This window comes from Equus przewalskii, chromosome 15 (assembly GCF_037783145.1).
Source record: "Equus przewalskii isolate Varuska chromosome 15, EquPr2, whole genome shotgun sequence".
In the NCBI taxonomy this organism is placed as follows: Eukaryota; Metazoa; Chordata; class Mammalia; order Perissodactyla; family Equidae; genus Equus; species Equus przewalskii.
This window is the reverse complement of record NC_091845.1, coordinates 3,565,875-3,586,977: the sequence shown is the minus strand read 5'-3', so window position 1 is coordinate 3,586,977 and position 21,103 is coordinate 3,565,875. Positions and strand designations below refer to the sequence as shown.

Sequence of the window (21,103 nt, the reverse complement as noted above, 5' to 3'; positions counted from 1 at the left end):
CTGGGTTTCGTTTCAAGGTGACTGGCTGATCCAGAACTGAAATGGAAGGTGAATCCTAAAGTCCTTGGAATTTTCCCAAATTTTGTCAACGCTAGACAGTTCCGAGAAAAGAAAACTATAAACGCCAGCAAGTTGGCCTTTCAAGGAAACCATTTGAGGTTTTTTTCCTTCCTCCTGGAGATGACGAGGCCTGTGAGGGTCCCCAGGGCGGCCTTGGCCTGCAGTGCAGGGAGGGTCGTATGTGGTCTTTGTGCTCAGAGAGAACCGCCCTGAGAGACGGGTGTTTGTCACTCCCGGGCCACAGATGGGGAAGCTGAGCCCGGGACGCTGATGAGCTTCCTCAGACGCACGGCCGAGACGCAGCAGAGCGCCCCAGCCCCCTGGACGCTCCTGCCCAGAGCAGCTGCCCGGGGGAGCCTGGGGCCGCTGCACACCAGCAGTGTGACCTCGGGGGTCGCTTTGCTCGTCAGTGCAAAGGGGACAGTGGCGGTCCCGGCCGCTCAGAATTATTGTGTGAGGACAGAATGCAGTCATCGACACCAAGGACTCCGAACGGGCCTGGCACCTTGCCTCTCTGGCTCAGTGCTCATCAGTGGGGTTTCTGTTCTTTTCGTCCTGGTCTCCTGTGCGCACCCGGCTAGAGGGCTGGAGCACTGTGGGGGAGCCCCGTTTCCATCCTGTCGCTCCTCAGCGCACTCTGTTTAGCCCCCACCCCGCATCACGTTCTCATCTCTGTCCCTCACTCAACAGCCATTTATGGAGACACTGCCACCGTGTCCTGGTCCTGCCCCAGCACCTCCTGGCCGCGGCTGCAGCTGCTCCCCAGGCCCCACCCTCCCCCTCGATCTTGGCCTCTGGAAGCTGAGACCCTGCTGTCTTCCCAGGGCTCGGCTGGGGAAGGATGGAAGAAGGAAGTGTCAACCATCTTTTTCCAAAATATAACTTGGACAGGAAGCATGCGTCCCACCCTCGGACACGGCTCCTATATGCTGTGTCTTGCGCACAAGCCCGTGTGGACCGCAGCAGCTCTCTGCGCCTGCAGTCATCCGGGGCCCTGCATATCCCACTCTGGGTTCTGGAAGAGAGAAGATGCGTTTTATGCTGACATCCAGGTGGCGGTTGCCCTCAGGCCTCCTCCTAGGAGCCTCTCTGATTGCCTCCCTGACCATGTGGGCTGGGTCTCTTGACCCCTCTTTGTCCCCCCAGGAGCCTCACACACACTGAGCCCTGAGCAAGTGGCTCTCTGCTGAACTCCACTGACGTCCGTCCCAGGACCAGGCACCGGGCTGAGCTGTGCAGGTGCTCCCTGTGGAAGGATGAGCACCGACTAACAGAAGGGCACATGCCAGGGGGCTATTTTACCCGTGAGACGCAGTCCTCGCTCCACTGACCGGCACTGCCCAGCCAGGAGGCATTTTCTGGACTTGTTTTCACAGAGAGGAACAGTCAGATCTCAGCATCCTGTGTCTGCTGATGGCTGAAGGGCCCTTGGAGATAGTCCAGTTCCTTATTTATTCTGCACGCCCTCTCCACCAACCCAGATTCCAGGGACGGGAGCTCTGTCCTTCGGGCACAGCCATTCTGTCTTGAGAAACTTGTAATTATTCAACAGCTTTCGGCCAGTTTCTGCCTTCCCTGGTGGGGCCATCGCTTCCCCTGGGGGCCCTGACTCTCCCTGCTCCCTGCCCCTGGACTCCTCTCCAGGGCCGGCTGTCCCCAGTGGACACGCTCTGATTCCCAGCCCCCACCACTGAGACCTAACTGGTCTCATTTTTCGGGCAGGTGGGATGATTAGCTCCGGGCTGGGCTCATCTTGGTGGCTGAGAAATGCTTCAGGGGAATGAGGCTCCAGGATTCCTGATCTCACTGACAGGGACCATCCCTCTGCCGTCCCTGGTGCCCCCGGGAGGAGAGCCTGGGCAGTTCCCGGCAGGTCAGCCGCCTGATGGCGATCAGACTCGCCCTGACTCAGCACTGTGAAGACCCACACCCGCAGGATCGATGGAGCCTTTGGACGCGTGATTCTCATTCTAAATCAGAATTTTGTAATTCTTAAATCTTAAATTTCTTCGCTCTCCCTTTCTGAAAATCGTCTGTCCGAAGAGTTTATAATTCTCGCCAAGGGGACAGCAGAAGCGTTTAAACGGGGCGGGCGGCTCGGTGGGACCGTGTCTAAGGTTCTGGGGCAGCTCGAGCCGTCAGGCTGATCCGGGGCGCAGCGGCTGTTCCGCCCTGAAGATCTTTGATGATGGAACATTTGCAGAAGGAACCTTCAGGGCTTCGCCCTGGAGCAGGAAGCCGCACTGCCTGGGTGACCATGCACGCTGGCCCAGTGCCCACAGCCTCCGCGGTGGCCGCCCCGGCCTGGTCATGTGGACTAGAACATCCTTCCCCACTGGGCGCTACGCAGAGGGCTCCCAGCGCCCCTTCTCCTGTGGGACACGGAAGCCCCCTGGGGAGGAGTTTTAACAAAGGCAGGAGATGCTGTCTGGACTCGTTAAGCTTGGGTCTCATGTGGTGACATGAAGGTAGGAGAAAGGGCAGCCACTCACTCACTCACCTGCTTCTTCATTCAGAATCGTTTACTCTGAGCAGCGCTGAGGGCCGAGGGGTTAAGGTTCAGTGCTCACTGCTGCGGCGGCCCGGGCTCGCTTCCCAGCCGTGGAACCCCTCACCCGTCGGTCAGCAGCCCTGTGGCAGCCCGCAGAGTGAACCGGAGGACTGACAGCCAGGACGTACAGCCACGCACTGGGGCTTTGGGGAGAGAAAAAAAGATGGGCAACAGATGTGCTCAGGGCGAATCTCTCCCTGCAAAATGAATCCATTTGACTGCTCGTCCTGTGTCAAGCCCAGAGGTAGAGACTTGCTTGTTTTTCACTTACACCTGTCTTATTCCAGAATACCCTTCTCTTGTTCCTTTCCTGGCTTTTAATATCCTCATTTTACAGATGGGTAACTCAAGGCCCAGAGTGGGTAGGATTTGCCTAAGGTTGCACAGCAGGGAGGGGAAAGTGGGTTCCAGAACTCTTGTCCCGAGTAAGGTGTGTGTGTGTCTGCGCCCAGCACCAGCACGTGGATCCGCCCTGCCCAGGAGGCCCGGCGGACGTGCCGTGACGGGTTGGCGGACGTGGGGTGGCAGGATGCAGCGTTGCCCACAGAGGCGTTGGGTCCTGCTTTCAAGGTGTCTGCTCTTGTTCAGAATCACAAGGCCCAGCTCTGAGCTCAGACAACAAACGCTTGTTGTCCTTGGTTCCCCGCTACCTTCCACTGGCGTTCATTCCGGGGGCCTCGCCTCCTGCCCTGCCACACTCCCCACTCTTCCCAGGGTCCAGGCCTGTGGGACCACGTGCCCCCCACACCCAGCACATCCTTTCCCCTGTCCCTTCACACATTGTCCACTTAGCCTGGCCCAGCCTTCCCACTGAAGGAACGCATTATTCACTGAACACATGTTTATACCCAGTCTGCTGTGCACCAGATGCCCACTGGGCTTGAGGAATACAGCAGCAAGGGCTGCAGCTCACCCAGGGCTCAGGGGCTCATCACTGAGTAAGCTGAGCACTGAAGGAGGAGCCCACACGATCTAGGCCAAGTGAGAGGTGAGAGTCTGGGAAGACCCACCTGTGCAAAGGTCCTGAGGTGGCCGGTTGGAAGCACTGTAAGTTGTCCATGTGAGTTCAAGATGGGGACAGTGGCCATCCTGCCCAATGACTCAGGACCAAACCCTATCCTTTCCCACCCCAGCCTCCTTGCTGGACTGACTTTGTAGTCAGAAGGCTTGAGTCTGAATCCAGGTCTGTCACTGCTTCTAGCTGTGTGATCTGGGCTGGTGGCTTCCCCTCATGAAGACTCAGTTCTCTCATCTGTGAAATGGGAGGAGGCTGTGCAAATAACGGGGCCACCTGGCGAGGCGTTGGAGAAGCCTAGACGAACGTGAATCCTGAACCTGAAACACTGCCGTGCTCAGTGCTCAGTGTGCACTGCTATTGTGTTGTTTTGACTACTATTACTCCTTTTGTTGGAAGCTGCTGTGACTTGTGGCAGCAGTGTAGGCTGGTGGAGAAGGTCACAGGCTTTGCTGTTGTCGACGAAAATAATCCATAACCAATCTATAAATGAAAATTTGGGTGAGTTTATTCTGAGCTTAAATCTGAGGATTATAACCTGGGGCCTTTCTTCCCGAAGGAAGAAAGGGCAGGAAAGAAGTGGGGTGCACAGAGTGGTTATATACCCCCAAACAGGATGTTTCACATAGGATTGAAATGTCCCTTTTACAATAGTCACGAGACTGCTCTGTCGGCACAGCGATTGATGGACACAGCAGGTAGGTCTTCTGTCTCAGTGACCACAGCAGGGTGGCAGTCTGTTGTCTCCAGCTGAGTGGTCACAGGTGAGCTGGGTGGTCAAAGGTGAGTACAGCAATCAGTTCCTAGCCTAAGGAAAGATGCTTATCCCTAAGGAAATGCCAAGGTGGGGGGAAGTTGCACCTTTATCTCAAGGGCCTTTGTTCTGGCCATAGGAAATGTCTAAGCAGATATACAATGTGTGCTCAACAGCCACAGTCAGGCCCTTGTGGTAAAAACAAAGTCAGGCCGAATTAGGTTTATACCAAATGGCTTCCTCATATACTCCAATATATCCTATTGCTTGCCATTTTTATTTGTCACTGTTAAACTTGGGAGTCAAGGAAGTGCTAGCTCCTCTGCTTGCTTGCTGTGTGACCTTGAGCAAGTCACTTAACCTCTCTGAGCTTCCTTTTCCTTATCCATAGAATGGTGAAAATAATTCTGAGAGAGCCTTCTGACTTGTGCTTGCACGTGTTGGCATAGGGACAGACTTTACACACGAAACTGCTCCCCTTGGTTGCTCCAGGAGAGTGGAAATGGAGCAGGGCTTGGGGGGGGTGGGCGGTGGGGGAGGCTGTGAACTTGCTCTTCACACATCTGGACTGTTGCGCTCCAACGAGCATAGCTTCCTTTTGCAATTAAAACAAAGAAGCTCCAGAAAGTGGAAAAGTTAAATAAAGGTCCTACCTTCCTCCTAGGATGTAGTGAGGATTAAATGAGCTAATACTTAGAAAGCAATTCAAATAGGGCCTGGGCTGTGGTGAGTGCCGAGTAAATGTTAGTCGGGATAATAATATTATAATAATTATTATATTATCATCATCACTATCATCATCACGAAAGTCTGGGAAGGCCCGAGGAGTAGGGAGGGGACGTCTGGGTGGAAACTGAGTCAGGGTCAAGCAACAGAGCCTGCCGCAGTGGCTTCCAGCACTCCTCAGCCCTGACAGGTCAGAAGGCGGGACAGCGGTCCCTGGGAGGCCCAGAGATGGAGGTGGCCTTGTGGCCACCAGGCGGCTGGCTGGGGCTTCTCCTGGAGCTGCTCCGTCTTGCAGGCTGGGCCCCAAGCCCTGGCGGGGGGAGAAGCAGGAGGATTTGGTTTTGTTTTTGAGATGAAGAAGACTTCAAAGCAGCCTGGAAGCATCTCACAGAATGGGGCTCTGTAGATGTCGTTGGCATAACAAGTGTCTGAATCGTCAGTAATAGGAAGAACCTGCAAAGGAGGAGGGGCAGAGCCTTGGGGAGCAGTGGCCTGCAGCCCCTGCGTGCTTTCATGGTCAGGGCTCTGCCCTTGGGTTAGGGCTGTCCGAAGACAAGGGAGGAGGAAGCGGAATGCGGCCTCCCCTGCAACTGGGGGTTGGGGCTGATCCGTGCCTTGTGGGGCCTAAAGCTGAGAACTTAGATAGGTTTTGGGGTGCAGCTTTTTAAGAAAAAGAACCCGGAATTATGTGTGGAATCTAAGAAGGGGCCCCTACAAGCGAGAAGCCCTGTGGTTTCCGCAGCTTCCCAGGACCCCTGCCTCTGATGGGGCCAGGGTCTTACTCAGAAAACCTTCATCCGGGAGTCTGCCCTTGACTGACAGGCTGTGTGACCTTGACCCCGCCACCTCGCCTGCTGTGGATCCCAGGAGAGGGTGCATTTGAAGGCCCTGAACATGCATGATAATAACAACGCCGAGGATTTCTTCCTTGAGAAGCTGAATGGCGCGAGGCTTTTTAAAGACTCCAAATAGGACCCTGCACTACACTGAAAGGCTGTTTTGGCTCACGCACCCATCCAGCTACTTAATAGCTGCCTGTGTGCCTCTTATTTTTATTCTTGTTTCAAAGCTAATTATGTATCGTGCAAGGATGCCAATGACATGCTAAAACCTCCTATTCGACTGGACCAGCACTCCTCCTTGTTGGCTGCAGCGCCCAGGGCTTGCGCTGGTCTGGCCTGAGCCGTGTGTGTGCCCACACGCCTGTGTGCTTGCCCACGCTTGAGATTTCTCTCTCCGGAGTTGTCTTCCCTCCTTAGTGTGTGTGGAACACACCGACCATGGGAGCATCAGCGCCCGAGCTGGGGCTTTGCTTTGACGGCTTTACTCCTGCCTGCACTGTGCCCTACCCCATCCAGATCAGGGCAGCGCCAGGTCTGGCTGGACCTGGGCGCTCATATCATGTCATCAGGAGTTACCTGAGCTCTGCTTTCCACGTTGGCCTCACTCTCCCATCAGTTCACTGACTGGAATGGCCCTGGCAGCCGCTCAGAGGGAGAGGGCTTCTCCTTCATAGGACTTCTGCTGCAAGTCCTGGCACAGCTTTGCTGGGCCCAGGTCACACGTCCGTCCTCAGACTGGTGACTGAACCAAAGGGGATGAAATGCGCTGATCAGCCAGATCCAGGTCGTATCCTTACCTTTGATTCTGGTATACAGAAGGTTAACTTCCCCCAAACCACATGGACTAGGAAAGGCTGGAGGGGGTCTTCAAAGGAAAAACGAGGTATTGTTGGCATAAGATGAGGACGTAGAGAGAGGGGGCAGGCAGGAAAAATAGTCACACAGGTCCCCTCCCCCACCCGGGGCTGTGGAGCATCCTGGGATCTGAAGGGATAATTTCACAAGGGATAATACAACTGGCGGTAAACCCAACTCAAAACCCCTAAGAGCCACATATGGCATCAGGGATTACAGAGCCTGGAACTGAGGGCCACGTGGGGACAGGGCCCGGGGCATGCAGAGTGGGTCAAGCACAGGATTTCCCCTGGCCTGGCAGGCGGAGGGCCGGGCGGAGGCACGGGTGCCCAGGGGCTGTGTTGGTCTAGAGCCCAGACATGGATAGGAAGGAGCAGGCCAGAATGCATCAGGACGGAGGCCTCTGGAGGAGTTCTCCCGGGAGCTGGTTAGAAGTGAGTGTCTCGAGCTCCGCTCCAGACCTCCTGCATCAAAACCTGAATGTTAACCAGACCCGCGGATGATCCATGTGCCCACTAGTCTAAAAGACCCGTCTCTGAGCCCTCACGGTCAGGAATGGTGGGGACTACGTTAGGGCTGGGTTCAGACTTTCTGGAACGCAGCGTGGCCGTGTGTATGAAGGAGCCTTGTCATAGTCATGCTCTTTAGTCCACTATTTCCACTTCCGAGCCTCTTGCTTCACCAGATCAGCAGAGGCAGGACAAAGGGTGTTACGCACAAAGACGTCCACGGCAGTGTCCCTCAGAGTCAGAAACTACACCGTATTCACAAATAGTAAAGGGTCAAGTCAAGTACGGCACGTTATACGTCGACTGTGACATTATGGTTTAAAATGTCCTTTTAAAAGAACTTTGCCGAGAATGGGCAGGGAATATAGTCATAAACAAGACAGACTCTCTGCCTGCCTCTGGGAGCTGACGTTCTCCTGGGGAAGACAGACCATAAGCAAGTGGACAAATGAGATGACCTCAGCTTGTGACGAGGACGCAGAAGGAAGAGTGGGATAATGTGGTAGAGGACCATGGGTGGGTTGGGGAGGGCTCTTCAGGCGGGGGATACGGGGAGAGGCTGTCCTAGGAGCTGGCATTTAAAGTGAGATCCAGTGGATGAGGGTGCCAGTAAGATAAGCAGCCAGGAGAAGATCTCCCAGGTGGGCGGAGCAGGTATCAGCCAGATGCTGGGGTTGGGGAGCCTGGCTGTGTGAGGGATGCCATGGAAGATGTGTGACTGGAGCAGGATGAGCCAGGGGGCAGTTGGAAGCTGAGGAAGCCAGAGAAGGGAGCAGGGCCAACCCCTGATGCCTCGTAGGCGGTGGTGGACTTCGGGGTTGTTCTGAGGGCAGAGTGTTACAAGAGAGGCTGGAGAGGGGCTGTGATCTCAGTAAGATGGCAGGATAGGAGGTCCCAGCCCCCGTCCCCCACAGAAACACCGATTTGACAACCATCTACAGACAAAAATACCTTTGTGAGAGCTCCAGAGTCCAGCTGAGAGGGTCCAGCACTGAAGAGGGGAGGAAGAGCGTTTCACTGGGCTCACATCAGCCCTGCCCCAGGCTGACAGGACTCAGAGCCGAGAGGGATCCCCTGCCTACTTCTCTCACAGGAGAAAGAGCAGGTGAGGGTTCGGCTCCCCAGCCTCTTGTGGCAGCATTCGAAAGACCTGTTTGTCTGGATGCACGCAGAACACTGAGGGCATCAGTGTGGCTGGATTGTCTGGGAGCAGCTAAGAACAAAGGAACACACACTCATAGCAACCAGCGCATGTGCCCCCAAAACCACAGTGCCCCACACTCCCACAGATGGCATGTACATCACAGTAGCCAGCAAGGATCTCAGCAACCAACGAGACTCTGCAGGACCGGGAGAAGGCCACAACGCCGAGACGGTTCCTTCAGGAGGGAGGGACAGACGTGGAACTTTTGCCTGTCACCCTGGCATCTCAGTGTCCTGCCCTAGGGAAAAGCGATGAGTGACTCTTGGCACTTGACTCTGTGGGACAGGGAGCAGGCATACAATCCTAAGACATACCCATCGGGAGAGAGGGAGGGAAATGCAGCTTTCACCCAATCCTAATCCCCAACCCTCCAGAGGGAGGGAGAGGAGTGGAGTGGGTGTATCTGTAGAAAAGGGTCGAGCGGTCTCCAGAATCTCTAACCAGGCTGCCTGGTGAAGGTCTTGCCCTCCTGAGCCCAGTCCATGAAGACTGGAAGAGGTCACTGCTTCTTTACATGTGCAGACACCAACACAGGCTACAAGGATCCCAGAGAAGCAGGGAAACGTGACACCACCACACGAACAAAATAAAGCTCTAGTAACTGACCCCGAAGAAATGGAAGTCTACAGGATGCCTGACAAAAAATTCCAATCACCTTAAAGAAGCTGAGTGAGCTGCAAGAGAATGCAGATAGACCACTAAGCAGACCCCTCTAGAGCTAAAGAATACAAGGACTGAACTGAAAAATTCAGCAGAAAGCCTCGGCGTCAGACTCGAATAAACAGAAGAAACAACCAGTGAACTCAAGGACAGGTTATCCGAAATTATCTAGTCAGAGGAGCAAAAAGAAAAAAGAATGAAGAAAGACCGTAAGACTTATGTGACACCATCAAGGAAACCAGTATAACAGAATGGGTGTTCCAGAAGGAGAAGAGGAGGAGAATGGCCCAGAAAGCAGACTTAAAGAAATAATAGCTGAAAACTTTGTAAATCTGGGGAGAGAAATGGACATCCAGGTTCACAGAGCCCAAAAGACCCCGAATAAGTTGAACTGAAAAAGGGTCCACACCAAGACATGTTAATTGAATTGTCAAAAGTCAGAGACAGAGAGCATTTTGAAAACAGCAAGAGAAGAGAGACTCATCACAAAAAGGGACCCCATAAGATGATCAGCGGATTTCTTAAGAGAAAGCTTGAAGTTCAGGAGAGAGTAGGATGGCACGTTTAAGGTGCTGAAAGAAAATAAATCTACCAACCAAAAATGGCAAAACTGTCCTTTAAAAAAGGAGAGAGAAAGACTTTCCCAGAGAAACAGAAATTGAGGGGGGGTTGTTACCTCTAGACCTGCCTTATGAGAAGAGCTTAAGTTGAAATGAAAGGATACTCAACAGCAACACAAAAGCACATGAAAGGGTCAGTCTAACTGTAAAGAGAAATATATAGACAAATAGAAAAAATGTAATACTGTAGTGGTGGTGCATAAATCACTTTTAACCCTGGTATAAAAGTTAAAAGACAAAAGTGTTAAGAATAGCTGTAACTACAAAAATCTCTTAATGGATGAACAATATAAAAGTTTTGACATCAATAACATAAAATGTGTGCCCAGGACCAAATGTCTTACAAGTGAATTCTACCAAACATTTAAATCCTTCTTAAACTCTTCAAACAAATGGAAGAAGGAACACTTCTGAACTCATTTGTGAGACCAGCCTCACCCTGCCACAAAGGCCAGACAAAAAATTAAAAATAGAGCTACCAAATGATCAGCAATCCCATTCTGGGTGTACACCCAATGGAATGAAATCAGGATCTCAGAGAGATGTCTACACTGCCATGTTCACTGCAGCATTGTTCACAAGAGCCAAGGCATGGAAGCAACCTAAATGTGTGTCAACTGATGGATGGATAAAGAAAATGTGATTCACACACAATGGAATATTACCCATCCTGAGAAAGAAGGAAATCCTGCCATTTGCAGTAACTTGGGTTAATCTGGAGGACATCATGCTAGGGGAAATAAGCCAGACAGAGAAGGACAAATACTAGAGAATGCCACTTACACGAGGAATCTAAAATAGCCAAGCTCAGGGAAGAAGAGAGTAGGTGGCGGCTGCCGGGGGCTGAGCAAAGTGGAAATGGAGAGGTATTAGTCAAAGGGCACAGAGTCTCAGTTACTCAAGGTGCATAAGTCCCAGAGACCTGCTGCACAGCCTCTGGCAATACTGCCTGGCTGTGATCTTTGCTCAGAGGGTAAATCTTAAGTATTCTTATCACACGCACACACACACACACACAAAATGGTAAATAAAAAGGGCAGAGGAAACTTTTGGAGGCGACAGATATGTTTATGGCGTAGATTGTGGTGACGGTTTCACAGATGTGTGCATATCTACAAAGTCATCAAATTATATGTGTTAAATATGTACAGCTTCTGTTTGTCAATTATACCTCAATAATGTGGTTTAAAAATAAGTAAGAGTGGGTGGAGAGAAAACTGCCTTGGTCTAGAAGCTTCCGCAGGCTCATGGACAAGGCAACTGGGCCACTTTTACAATCCATGTCGAGTGAGCAAAGCTGGCATAGGATGATACAAACTGTCATTTTAACTATATTAAAAAATGGATAGAATACAAAGTACAAGAGGAAACATAAAAATATTACAGTGATTACCCCCAGGCAGTGGGATTACAGATGGTTTTTACTTGTTTTTCTTAAGCTTTCCTGTATTTTTTTCACACAAGACAAACAATAGAGGTGATTTCAGAATCTGAATTTGTGCCAGTCATACTGATTAGTTGCAGACGACAGAATCCACTCTTTCTGGGTTGAGCAGAGGGGAATCTGTTCATGGGTGCTAGGACTGAGATGCCAGGATGACCAGGGGACCAAGCTTGGATGCCCCATGGCCAGGGACAACACTAACAATCACTAAGCCCGCCCAGGCCTGTTGCCGTGGAAACCCCACTGCCTGTGATGCTCGGGCCCAGACCCTGGAGCATGCTGCTGTGGGAGAACCAGACCCTCTGTTCCCTGCCAGCTGGGAGCCCCATCCTCCACCACCTTGGGGGGCTCACTTCCACCTTTTAAGTCTCAGGCTGGCATCTGTCCAGAGGAGCTGAGGCCACTGGCAGAACCCCTAGCTGCAAGGGAGTCAAGGAACTGTAGATTTCAGTTTTTCCAGAGACTTCCATGTGGCCAAGCACAGAAGGAGGGGCTGGCACACGTGTTGAGTGAGTCAGCCTGCAGGGTCCACTGGAGAAGTGAAATAAGAATGACAAAAATGATCACTTGCACCCTTGACCTTCTGAAGGCCACGTGAAGGCTCAGTTATCCGTTGTGTTACAGTGAGGACAGCAGGAGGCTCTCTCTTGGTCCCGGGAGCACTGGCTCTCAGAGCCCCTCACCCCAGCCTCTGCAGTGCACGCTGGCCTGACTTCCACCCAACAGCACTTCTCTGCCTGGGGACTTTCCTTACTGCTGGAGACTCCTTAGCCCCCTGGGTGACAGGCTCATATGTGGAGACTTGCTGTCCCCCAGGACACCTTCAGCCGCTACCCCAGCTGCCTTACCCCTTAGTTGAGAGAGCTCTGAACAGTGTGCTCTGCCCCAGCTGCCAGGGCTCCCTGGAGGACCAGGCTCCTGTTGCCCCCAGTGGTGGGTGTCCAGAGTGGGGCACAGTGGTGGGCAGCTTGGTAGTAGCCGTTGCTAGCCACCATCTCTTCCCTCCCTTCCTGACCCTCCTGCCTTCGTCTCCCAGATAAACTCCTGCTCCAGAATCCTTCTCTCCATGTCTGTCTGGCATCGCAAAAGCTGAGGTATCCATGGCCTAAGCATGTGCGCATGGAAAGCCTCATCCTGGCTCTGGAAGTCCTGCTGGGGACAGTCCTCTGGGCCGTGAGTTAACAGGTGTGAGGCTGCTTCTGTGACCTCATACCTGTACATTCCAGTTTGGAAGGTCGTCCTGTTCCTGGTTCTCATCCTCATGGGCAGGAAACCCCTTGGGTCCAGGACACTCAACTGCACGATGCCCCACCCCTGCTGAGGCCAGGACCACGTGTGCACACAGGCATCATCCACCCCAGGGTTCTGCCCGGCCCCTCTCCGCCTCTCCTCCCTATGTCATTCAGTGCTCCCTCTGCCCTAGGACTGGCGATGATGCTCCATGGCGTTCAAGGGCATCCTCTGAATGTGCCGTCCTTGGTTTAAATGGGACTCTGCTGTGTGTTGCTGTTAGCATGTGAGGTTGGAGCCAGCTTTGTCCTGGGTTCACACAACAAACATTCCCCTGGAGCCTGCTCTGCTCGGTGCCCGAGGATGCTGACTGTGGGGCTTGGAGATGCGTCCTCTACTACAGAGGTCAGCTGCCCTCCTCGCTCTGTAGGTCTGCCCTTGAGCAGTCGCCCAGCAGCCAGGCGCCAGGGAGCTCACATTCTCATGTTACACCTTCAGGCAGGGGTGACAGAAGCGGCTTGATTGAGCAGCTGCTCTGGGCCAAGCGTGTTCCTTGCCTCCTTCAGCATCCTGGGGGTAACTGTTACTATCATCCCCAGTGCACAGATGAGGAAACTGAGGCTCCTACAGCTTGGGTGACTTCTGAGGTCACCTCGGGCAGGGGCTGGGACGGGGAAGGCCTGACTCAGGGCCCATGCTTGTTCCTTGGCGTGTTCCTACCTCAGACATGGGACATCCCAGAACCATGAGGCTCCTGGTTTGCTGCATTGCTGCACCTCGGCCATTTCTCAAGGAGCCTCTGTGTTGTCTTGGCACTGGGGACCCTACGGTGAACCTAACAAATCTCTTGTCCTCACCGGGGCTTCCTTCTAACAAGGAAGGCAGAGACCGTAACCAGAGGTAAGTAAGACGGCTTCAGGGGCCCTGAGTGAAGGCTGCCACACGGGGGACGGTGCCGAGGCTCTGAGGAGGGGTCTGTCTCCTGCTGGAGACACTGAGCAGCTCCAGCACCAGATGTTTATCGTCTTGATCTCTGTGGGTCAGAGCCCAGGAGCAGCGGGGCTGGGCGGCCCTGACTCGGGGCTCTCGTGGGGTCGGTCAGGATGTCGGCTCGGGCCGCCTCGTCCCAGGGCTGGGACATCTACCTGTAAGCTCACGTGGTGGCTGGTGGCAGGAGGCGTCAGGTCCTCACCAGATGGGCCTCTCCACAGGGCCGCTCACAGGCAGGGCAGCTGGCTTCCCCAGGGAGAGATGGAGATTGAGGCACACACACACAGATGCGCGTGCACACAGACGCGATGCACGCACGCGCTGCCCCTGCCTGCTTTCCTCCTGCACGGCAGGGAAGAAATGGAAAACAAAACGAGGAACAGGCTCCCTCTCCCGCTGTTCGCGGGCTGCCGTCCCTCCGTCCTTGGCTTGCTTTCCCTCAGGCTTCCTGAGAATGGCCTTGGAGAGTAGTCCAGCTGACAAAGGGCTGACTGCACCACGTCCCTGTCCCCTAGGGCAAGGAGACAGCACAAGTTTCTGCCGGCCATTCCCGTCATCTGTCACCTGCCCGTGCAGGGGGCTGTGTGGCAGGCACCGATGCCCACTCGGAATCGCTGGACAGGAGTCCAGTGCCCTTCCAGAACAAGAGCTTTCCATTCAGGCAGCTGGAACACGCATCCTGGGAAGTCCCTGCTTTGGGGCTTATGTGCTGCTGGCGAGAGCACGGGGAGATGGGCGCTGCCAGGGGAGGCTGGCAGTCCACCTGTGACAACGGGCCTGGGTGTTCGAGGAGCAAAGTGGGGACTCTCTCCCCCTTTTAAAAAATGATAACCCATCACTTTTGTGAACAACAGCTCATTTTTTCCATTTAAAAGTTGTGACATGCACTCAGAAGACACAATAAAATATATACTCATTCATGTGTGTGTGTGTGTGCGTGTGTACAGTTTAAAGATCCATGTAGCCGTCTGCATTCTCCACCCACCTCAGTGAATAGGACATTTGCAGCCACCCAGGAGCGCTCGTGGCTCTCCTGATGCCAGCCCCTCTCCTGGGGTGACCGGTGCCCTGACTTTGGTGACAGTTGTGTCCTTGTTTGGCCTCATACTCTCCCTCCCCGGGGGACACCCTCAGAAGAGGCGTGGTGTTTTGCCCATTTTTCTTCGTTCATGTACATTGTAGTGTGCGCCCTCTTTGGGGACTGGTTGCCTGGGCGGCTCACTTGGCCGCTGGGGGCAGCCAGGGCACATGTGTTCCTGTGGCTGTTTGGTGTCCCTTGTGTGGACAGGCCACTTTCATCCACTGTCCCTTTGAGACACACGCACCCATTCCAGCTCGGAGCTCCGGGAGCACACCACCCCAGGCCGTGTCCCACACTTCACTGGTATTTACCCCTGGGAGCAGAACTTGGGGGTCAAAGGTGCTCTGACCTTGCTGGGCAGGCCGCTCTCTTTTCTGAAACAGAGCACTTGTGTGTGCCAGGTCCCGTGCTGAGCCCAGGGAGGGGCGGAGCCTCCAGGAGAGTCTGCAGACCGGCCTGTGCGGGGGGGCGGGGGGTGGCTGCTGCTCAGAGAGGGATGGACTGGGGGAGGCCTGGCCCAGTGTGTGGAGGGCGGTCAGCCATGCCCCCCGCGTTAGAGAGGCAGTTACTGAGAGTGACCGATGGCTGAGGGGAGTGACAATGGCAGATGTTAACTGCGTGGATGTTCCAGGCAGGAGCAGGGTGGGCAGGGGCTTTGAGGCTGGGGGCCTCTGTCAGCTCAGCGGCCACAACAGAGGGCCACAGCGGGGCCGCGTGAACAACACAGGTTCACTTTCCCACAGCTCTGGACCCTGCAAGTCCCAGTCGGCATCTGGCAGGGTGGGTTCCTGGGGGCCCCTCCTCCTGGCTGGCGCTTCTCCCCCGTCCTCGTCCTCGTGTGGCAGAGAGAGAGCTGTCGTGTCCCTTCCTCTGGTCAGGGCACTGGTCCTACTGAGTTCGGGCCCCAGCCTCATGGCCTCATTTAGCCTTTACATCTCCTCACAGGCCCTGTCTCCAGACACAGCCACACTGGGGCTTAGGGCTCCTACCTAGGAATTGGAGGGGGACCACAGACGTTCAGTCAGGAACGGGGCGAGGGGAATTTGAGGAACGAGTGTGCATAGAGCAAGGGCTTGAGAGGGTGGTTTGGTTATCTGTCCTTGTGGAATAAACCCGCCCTAAACTTAGTGGTTTAAAAGGAGAATCATCGTTTACCCAAGACTTCACAGTTGGGCAGGGCCCAGGGGGGACAGCCCCTCTCCACCCTCTGTGACACGAGCTGAGGCCTTGCTCACAATGCTGGCAAGTTGGTGCTGGCGGACAGCTGGGAGCTCGGTGGGGCTGATGGCCAGAGACCGATGGCCAGGGGCCTTGGTCCTCCTCCATGTGGCCGCATGGGCTTCCTCACAGTGTGGTGGCTGGTTTCTAAGAGTGAGAAAGTGAAAGTTGCCGGTACTTTCCAGGGTTGGATCTGAACCTGGCAGGAGTGCCATTCCTGCCATCGAAGAAGTCACAGCGTCCAGGTACAGCTACTGGCCGTTCATATCACAGACCTCGTCTTTTTTTTTTTTTTTGAATAAAAATGATGTATAAGGCATATAACGTGTTTCGGCATACAGATCCATAGTGAAGTGGTTGCTGCGATAAAGCTAATTAACACGTCCGTCTCCTCACATCTCTCTTCTTTTCATGCTGCAAGCACCTGAAGTCTATGCTTAGCAAATTTCCAGCATATGAGAAGATGTGGTTAACTCTAGTCGTTGTGCTGCACATTTAATCTCCAGACTTATGTACCCTCCCTAACGGCCGTGTGTGCCCTTTGACCTCGCTCCCCCATTTCCCCCACCCAGCCCTACTGATCACACAGACCTCGTCTTCTCTCGGCCACGTGCTGCAGGAAATGTGCCCCCTTTTATGTTGGGCATCACCTCCTGGGCTATAGATCTTCATGTCCTTGAAGCACACATTGGCCAGCTCTTTCCCCAAATCGTTAAGACACGGGGCAGGAGCACACCAAAGCTGTGAAAGTCAGGGCCCGCTGTCCCAAATGCCACCATCTGTGGCTCGTTCCTCTGTGGCCAGTGCACAGGACTCTCCATGGCTGGAGTTGCAGTCGAGTGTGTTTTTTCTGGAGTGGGGTCCATGGCTTTGATCAGATGCTCTGATGTCACCCAGAGAAGGGGTGCCGTGATCGTGACCACGGATCTGATCAGACACCCCTCAGAGAAGACATAGAGCATCGTATGACCGCTCCCCACCCGCCACTCAGCAGGAGCCCAGTAGTGCATGCATCCAAATTCACTCACTCTTGTGTTTTTTCAACTTTTTCTTGTGGAAAATTTCAGATATTCACAAAAGTAGGCAAAACAGTATAATGACCACCCCCTCCCCATGTGCCCAACTTCAACAATTATCAGCTCATAGCTAATCTTATCTATCCCCCTTCCTCCTTTCCCCTTTCATTTTTTCTTCAACTTTTTTAAAGACTAGAGCACACCCTGAAGACTGCTTATGTCCTAAGTGTGCACAGAGTGAGTTTTCACTCTGTGAGCTCACCTGGTAAAGATTCTGGTACCCAATTCTGACATGTGTTTGGGGGGGAAGTGTTCCTACATCACCAAGCAATTCGCTGACACTTGAAAATTCCCTGACAATTCCACTCAATTCTGACCCTCTCTGCTGGAGCCAGCATCAGATGCCACAGGCGGAGGGCTCAGTCCCACCAGGCTGCCTCCACTTCAGATGCCAGTCGCAAGCCCAGGTTTCACCTGTGCTTCTGACAAAAAGAAATAAATCAGAGGTGGGCATGAGCCCCTCTTTGGGTTTGATTACTTTGCTAGAGTGGCTCACAGGACTCGGGAAACCAGTTTACTCACTAGATTACTGGTTTATTACATAAGATCTTAAGATACAAATCAACAGCCAGATGCAGATACACATGGCGAGGTCCCTGACAAGGAGCTTCTGTCCTCGTGGAGTTTGGGGCTGGGCAGGTAGCCCGTGGAACTGTTCTAGTTCACCAACCTGGAGGGTCTCCAAACCTCTTCGGGGTTTTGGGTTTTTATGGAGTCTTCATTGTGTAGGCCTGATTGATTGACTCATTGGCCATTGGTGATTGATGCAACCTCCAGCTCCCTCCCCTCCCAGAAATCAGGGGGTGGGACTGAAAATTCCAACTCTCTAATCAGGGTCAGTTTCCCTGGCAACCAACCCTCATCCTTAGGTGCCTTCCAAAAGTCACCTCATTAACATAAAGCCAGCTGTGGTGGAAAGGGGCTTGTCATCAATAACGAGACACCCATTTCACCTTTATGGCTCTGAAGCAATTTCAGGATTGGAGGACCAGAGACCCAATATTCTAACAAAAGATGCTCCCATTGCTCTTATCTCTCAGGAAATGCAAAGGGCTTTGGGAATTGTAAGCCAGGAACCACAGAGGAAGACCGAATATATGTAAGAAATATATTTTCGTCATCTGAATGACCAAATATTTATTTCTCATAAATCACAGTATCGCACCTGGGTAGCCAGTAGTCGGATCAGGAGCCCAATATTATCAGCACTCACAAGCCCCCCATGGCCCCCTTCCGTCACTGCCCTCAAGTAACCTCTGTCTTGACTTCTAACAGGAGGGACAGAGGCTGGTTTGCTCGCTGGCTGTTGCGGGGGTGACAGGAGCATGGTGTAGCGGGCAGTGGGTAGAGTTGGCAAATCTGGGTTCAGAATGGGCCTCGGAGCCGGCTAGTCATGTGACCGTGGCAGTTACGCAGCCTCCAGGAGCCTTGGTCCCTCTTTACACAGCGAGGACCATGCTGGACCTGCCAGGTTGCCCTGAAAATCATTACTAACACGCGTCAGGGCCCAGCTCAGGATTTGGCACGTGAGGAGTGTCACTCATCGTCATCGTCATCAGTGTTATTTCCAATTTCACACCTGTGGTGAGACGGGAGGCGGCTGTGGCCCTGGCAGGCCTTGTGTAGCTGTGGCGAGAGCTGTGGACAGCTGCAGCCTTCAAGATAGCTGACAACTGCTTTGTCGCATCCTGGAGCAACCACCCTGCGCCGGACTGTCAATTAGCCTGAAAGACGACCTGAGGAACACTGTCACTGACACAGCAGACGTAGGGAGAGGGCCCAGGACGGCCTCCTGCCATCAGCAGAGGTGGTTCGGTGGGAGAAGCTGTCCCCTGGGCTTTCTGTGCTGATGGGGCCGTGCAGCTAGTTTGTACAATCACTGAAAAGGCAGCTTACCAAGAGAAATTCGGCCAACTTTGGGTTAAGTGTGTTTTTATTTCTCTGGCAATAAAAAGCAACTTGGGACGTCCAGGGGTTAGATTCCCGAATGTGCTTGCTCGAAGCCCTTTGCTCCTTCAGGCCCAGGAAGTCCCACTGTGGCTTTAGCCGTTGGCGACATGCAGTTTAATCCCAGAGTCCCTTTCCTCTGGTTCAGAGAGGGAAGGCGTCACTGGCGGTGGGTGCCGTGTATTTCGCAGTCTCCGCGAAAGTTCAAGTGTGTGTGATACGATCTAATTTTGTCCAGTTTCTTGACATTCAGCCTTGTCTCCTTTGTGAAGCAGTGTAATTGATTTCTGGGTACTTGAAAATAGAGCTGGTAGTGGGGAAACATGCTGCAAATACCAAATAGGGGATGCGTGAGGCCGGCCGCACCGCCCCCACTCATCCATCCATCCATTCATTCATTCATTCATTCATTCAGTTGCTGCCTCCCAGAGCCTGGGGCACAGAGTTCCAGAGCCACAGGCCCTCCCTCTGGGGTTGCTCTCGACTCCTGGGATGTTCAGATCCTGGGAAAACAGTTTCAGTCGCGGTGCCAGGCAGTGGAGGGGCTTGGAGAGGAGCCTCAAAGCGTCCAGGAGGAGGCTGCTTTCCGGGGAGAGTCCCAGGTCAAAGGAACGGGATGTGAGACCCTGGGGGCTGGGCCTGGGGCAGTGCGCTGAGGCTGGGGAGGGGTCCCAGGGTAGCTGGGGCCTCACGGGTCTGCACATCTCGTGTCCTCGTGGGGGTGTCCTGTCCCAGAGGGCACCCGCACTCTAAGTGTGTGTTCTCTCTCGTTGCAGGTCTGAAGGAGCGGGCTCCCGGAGTGTCAGGTGTGTGTGTCGTCAGCCTCTGTCCGTGCGGCTGCGTCCTGGGGGCGGGCGGCTCATCGGAACCATGCGCTTTGATTCTCCCTGACGGGGTCTCGCAGCTCAGAGCCCTGCCCCCACTGCTCCTGGTCCTGGCCTGTGCCCAGGGGCCGTGGCTGTGCTCTGTCTTCTGGCTCAGTGTCCTGGAACGAGAGTGAAACCTTTCCTGGTTCTAGCATGACCTTCACGGAGGTCACCCAGGCTTGGTGGTTGTTCCTTCCAGTCAAGGGCTGGTGGTGGTGTGCCGTTTGTCCAGGCTGTGATCCATCTAGGACCAGAAGCTTCTCAGCTCAGAGAGCCCCTGGGTCTCTGGGACGTGTGACGGAGGGACAGGGACCGGCTCTCCACCAGGTTCCTCCCTTGAATGGGCACTGGGAGATGTGTGTAGGATGAAGGAACCCAAGTGGTGGCGAGATTTCGGCCCTGAAGAGAGCTGGAGGGCCGTCCCACAACCCCCTTCTCAGGGTTCTGTGTGGCGTGTTGTCAGGAAAGTGTTTTCAAGGCAGATGACATCGAAACTGAGCCCGGAAGGAGGAGAATGATTTTCCGAGCAGGGGAAGGGTGGGGAAGACATTTCAGTGGGTGGAACAGCATGTGCAGGGACCTGTGTGGTGAGAATAAGGACTGGCTTCGGAATACCAGAGGGGTCTGGCGTGCAATGTGGAACATGTGCTCCCAGCTCCAGCCAAATGGTTCTCAGCAGGACGCGTGGAGACGAGGAGCTGGGCAAGAAAGAACCCTGCCGTAAGTCCAAGCAGAGGAGGCTGAGTTCAATTGTCCCCGGTCTGAAGAACCCCTGTACTGTGTGGACTCCTGGGGAGGGACGGGTCCAGAGACCTTTAGGAGTCGTGGTAGGAAACATTGCTAGGACTTTCAGATGCTGTTGTCAGGCCTCGGCTGTGTCTCTGCCCCGTGCCAGGCTCTGTGTTTCAGCCCCAGAGAGCTGTGGATGTGGGTGTCGGCCCTCAGTCACACATCACATCCTCTGTGCACGAGCATGGGCACGGGGCACACATATAAAGGCCTTCCCTTTGCTCAGGATCTGACGCCTGGCGGGCTGCTCCCACCCTCGTGCTTCCAGTCACTACCTACTGGACAACTGCAGAATCTGTTATCTCGGTAAGAGTGTCTACGAGGTCTCTTTCCTTAAGGGAGCCCCACGTCCATCAGTGTCTCCCACAGCACCTCTGCCCTCTCAGGGCCCCCGGGGTTATTCCGCACCTCAACGCTGACGGTGGCCCGCCCTGCTTCTCTCGGTGCCAGCCCGCTCTGCTTCTCTCGGTGCCATAGTGCTGTCGCTGCGGCTCTCATAGGGGCCCCTCAGCTGGACACCCGCCTATGCAGCCCCGTTTCCACTCCTGCTCCTCTGCTGCACCCGCCCAGTTGTGCCACTCATCCTCTACACGCGTCCCGTGATTCCCTGCTGTCTTCTGGCTTCTCTGTGTGACTGCGCTGTTTCCTCCACCCCTCTGTCACCAA

The 21,103-nt window shown here is 54.1% G+C and overlaps 1 protein-coding gene and 2 long non-coding RNA genes across 7 annotated transcripts in view; 2 read left to right on the top strand and 1 right to left on the bottom strand.

Annotated features, from left to right (window-relative positions):
• The window catches only part of IQSEC1 (IQ motif and Sec7 domain ArfGEF 1), a 353,973-nt gene that overhangs the window by 98,375 nt on the left and 234,495 nt on the right, over nucleotides 1-21,103 (top strand). The window contains exon 2 of one of the 4 annotated variants that reach the window (XM_070574589.1): nucleotides 19,559-19,588. The exons of the other annotated variants lie outside the window; for them this stretch is intronic. Coding sequence (XP_070430690.1) covers nucleotides 19,559-19,588 — 30 coding nt within the window. The remainder of the gene's footprint in view (nucleotides 1-19,558; nucleotides 19,589-21,103) is intronic. 4 annotated transcript variants of the gene reach the window in all.
• On the bottom strand, nucleotides 4,113-12,413 carry LOC139075906 (uncharacterized). 2 transcript variants are annotated; one of them, XR_011526826.1, is made up of 4 exons: nucleotides 12,089-12,413; nucleotides 8,264-11,771; nucleotides 6,525-6,690; nucleotides 4,113-4,395 (listed from the first exon to the last, which is right to left on the bottom strand). It is a non-coding gene; the product is annotated as an uncharacterized lncRNA (long non-coding RNA). The 2 variants fall into 2 exon arrangements; XR_011526827.1 differs by having other exon boundaries at nucleotides 6,525-7,267; nucleotides 12,089-12,400.
• On the top strand, nucleotides 12,493-14,379 carry LOC139075908 (uncharacterized). Its single transcript, XR_011526829.1, has 3 exons — nucleotides 12,493-12,875; nucleotides 13,196-13,370; nucleotides 13,976-14,379. It is a non-coding gene; the product is annotated as an uncharacterized lncRNA (long non-coding RNA).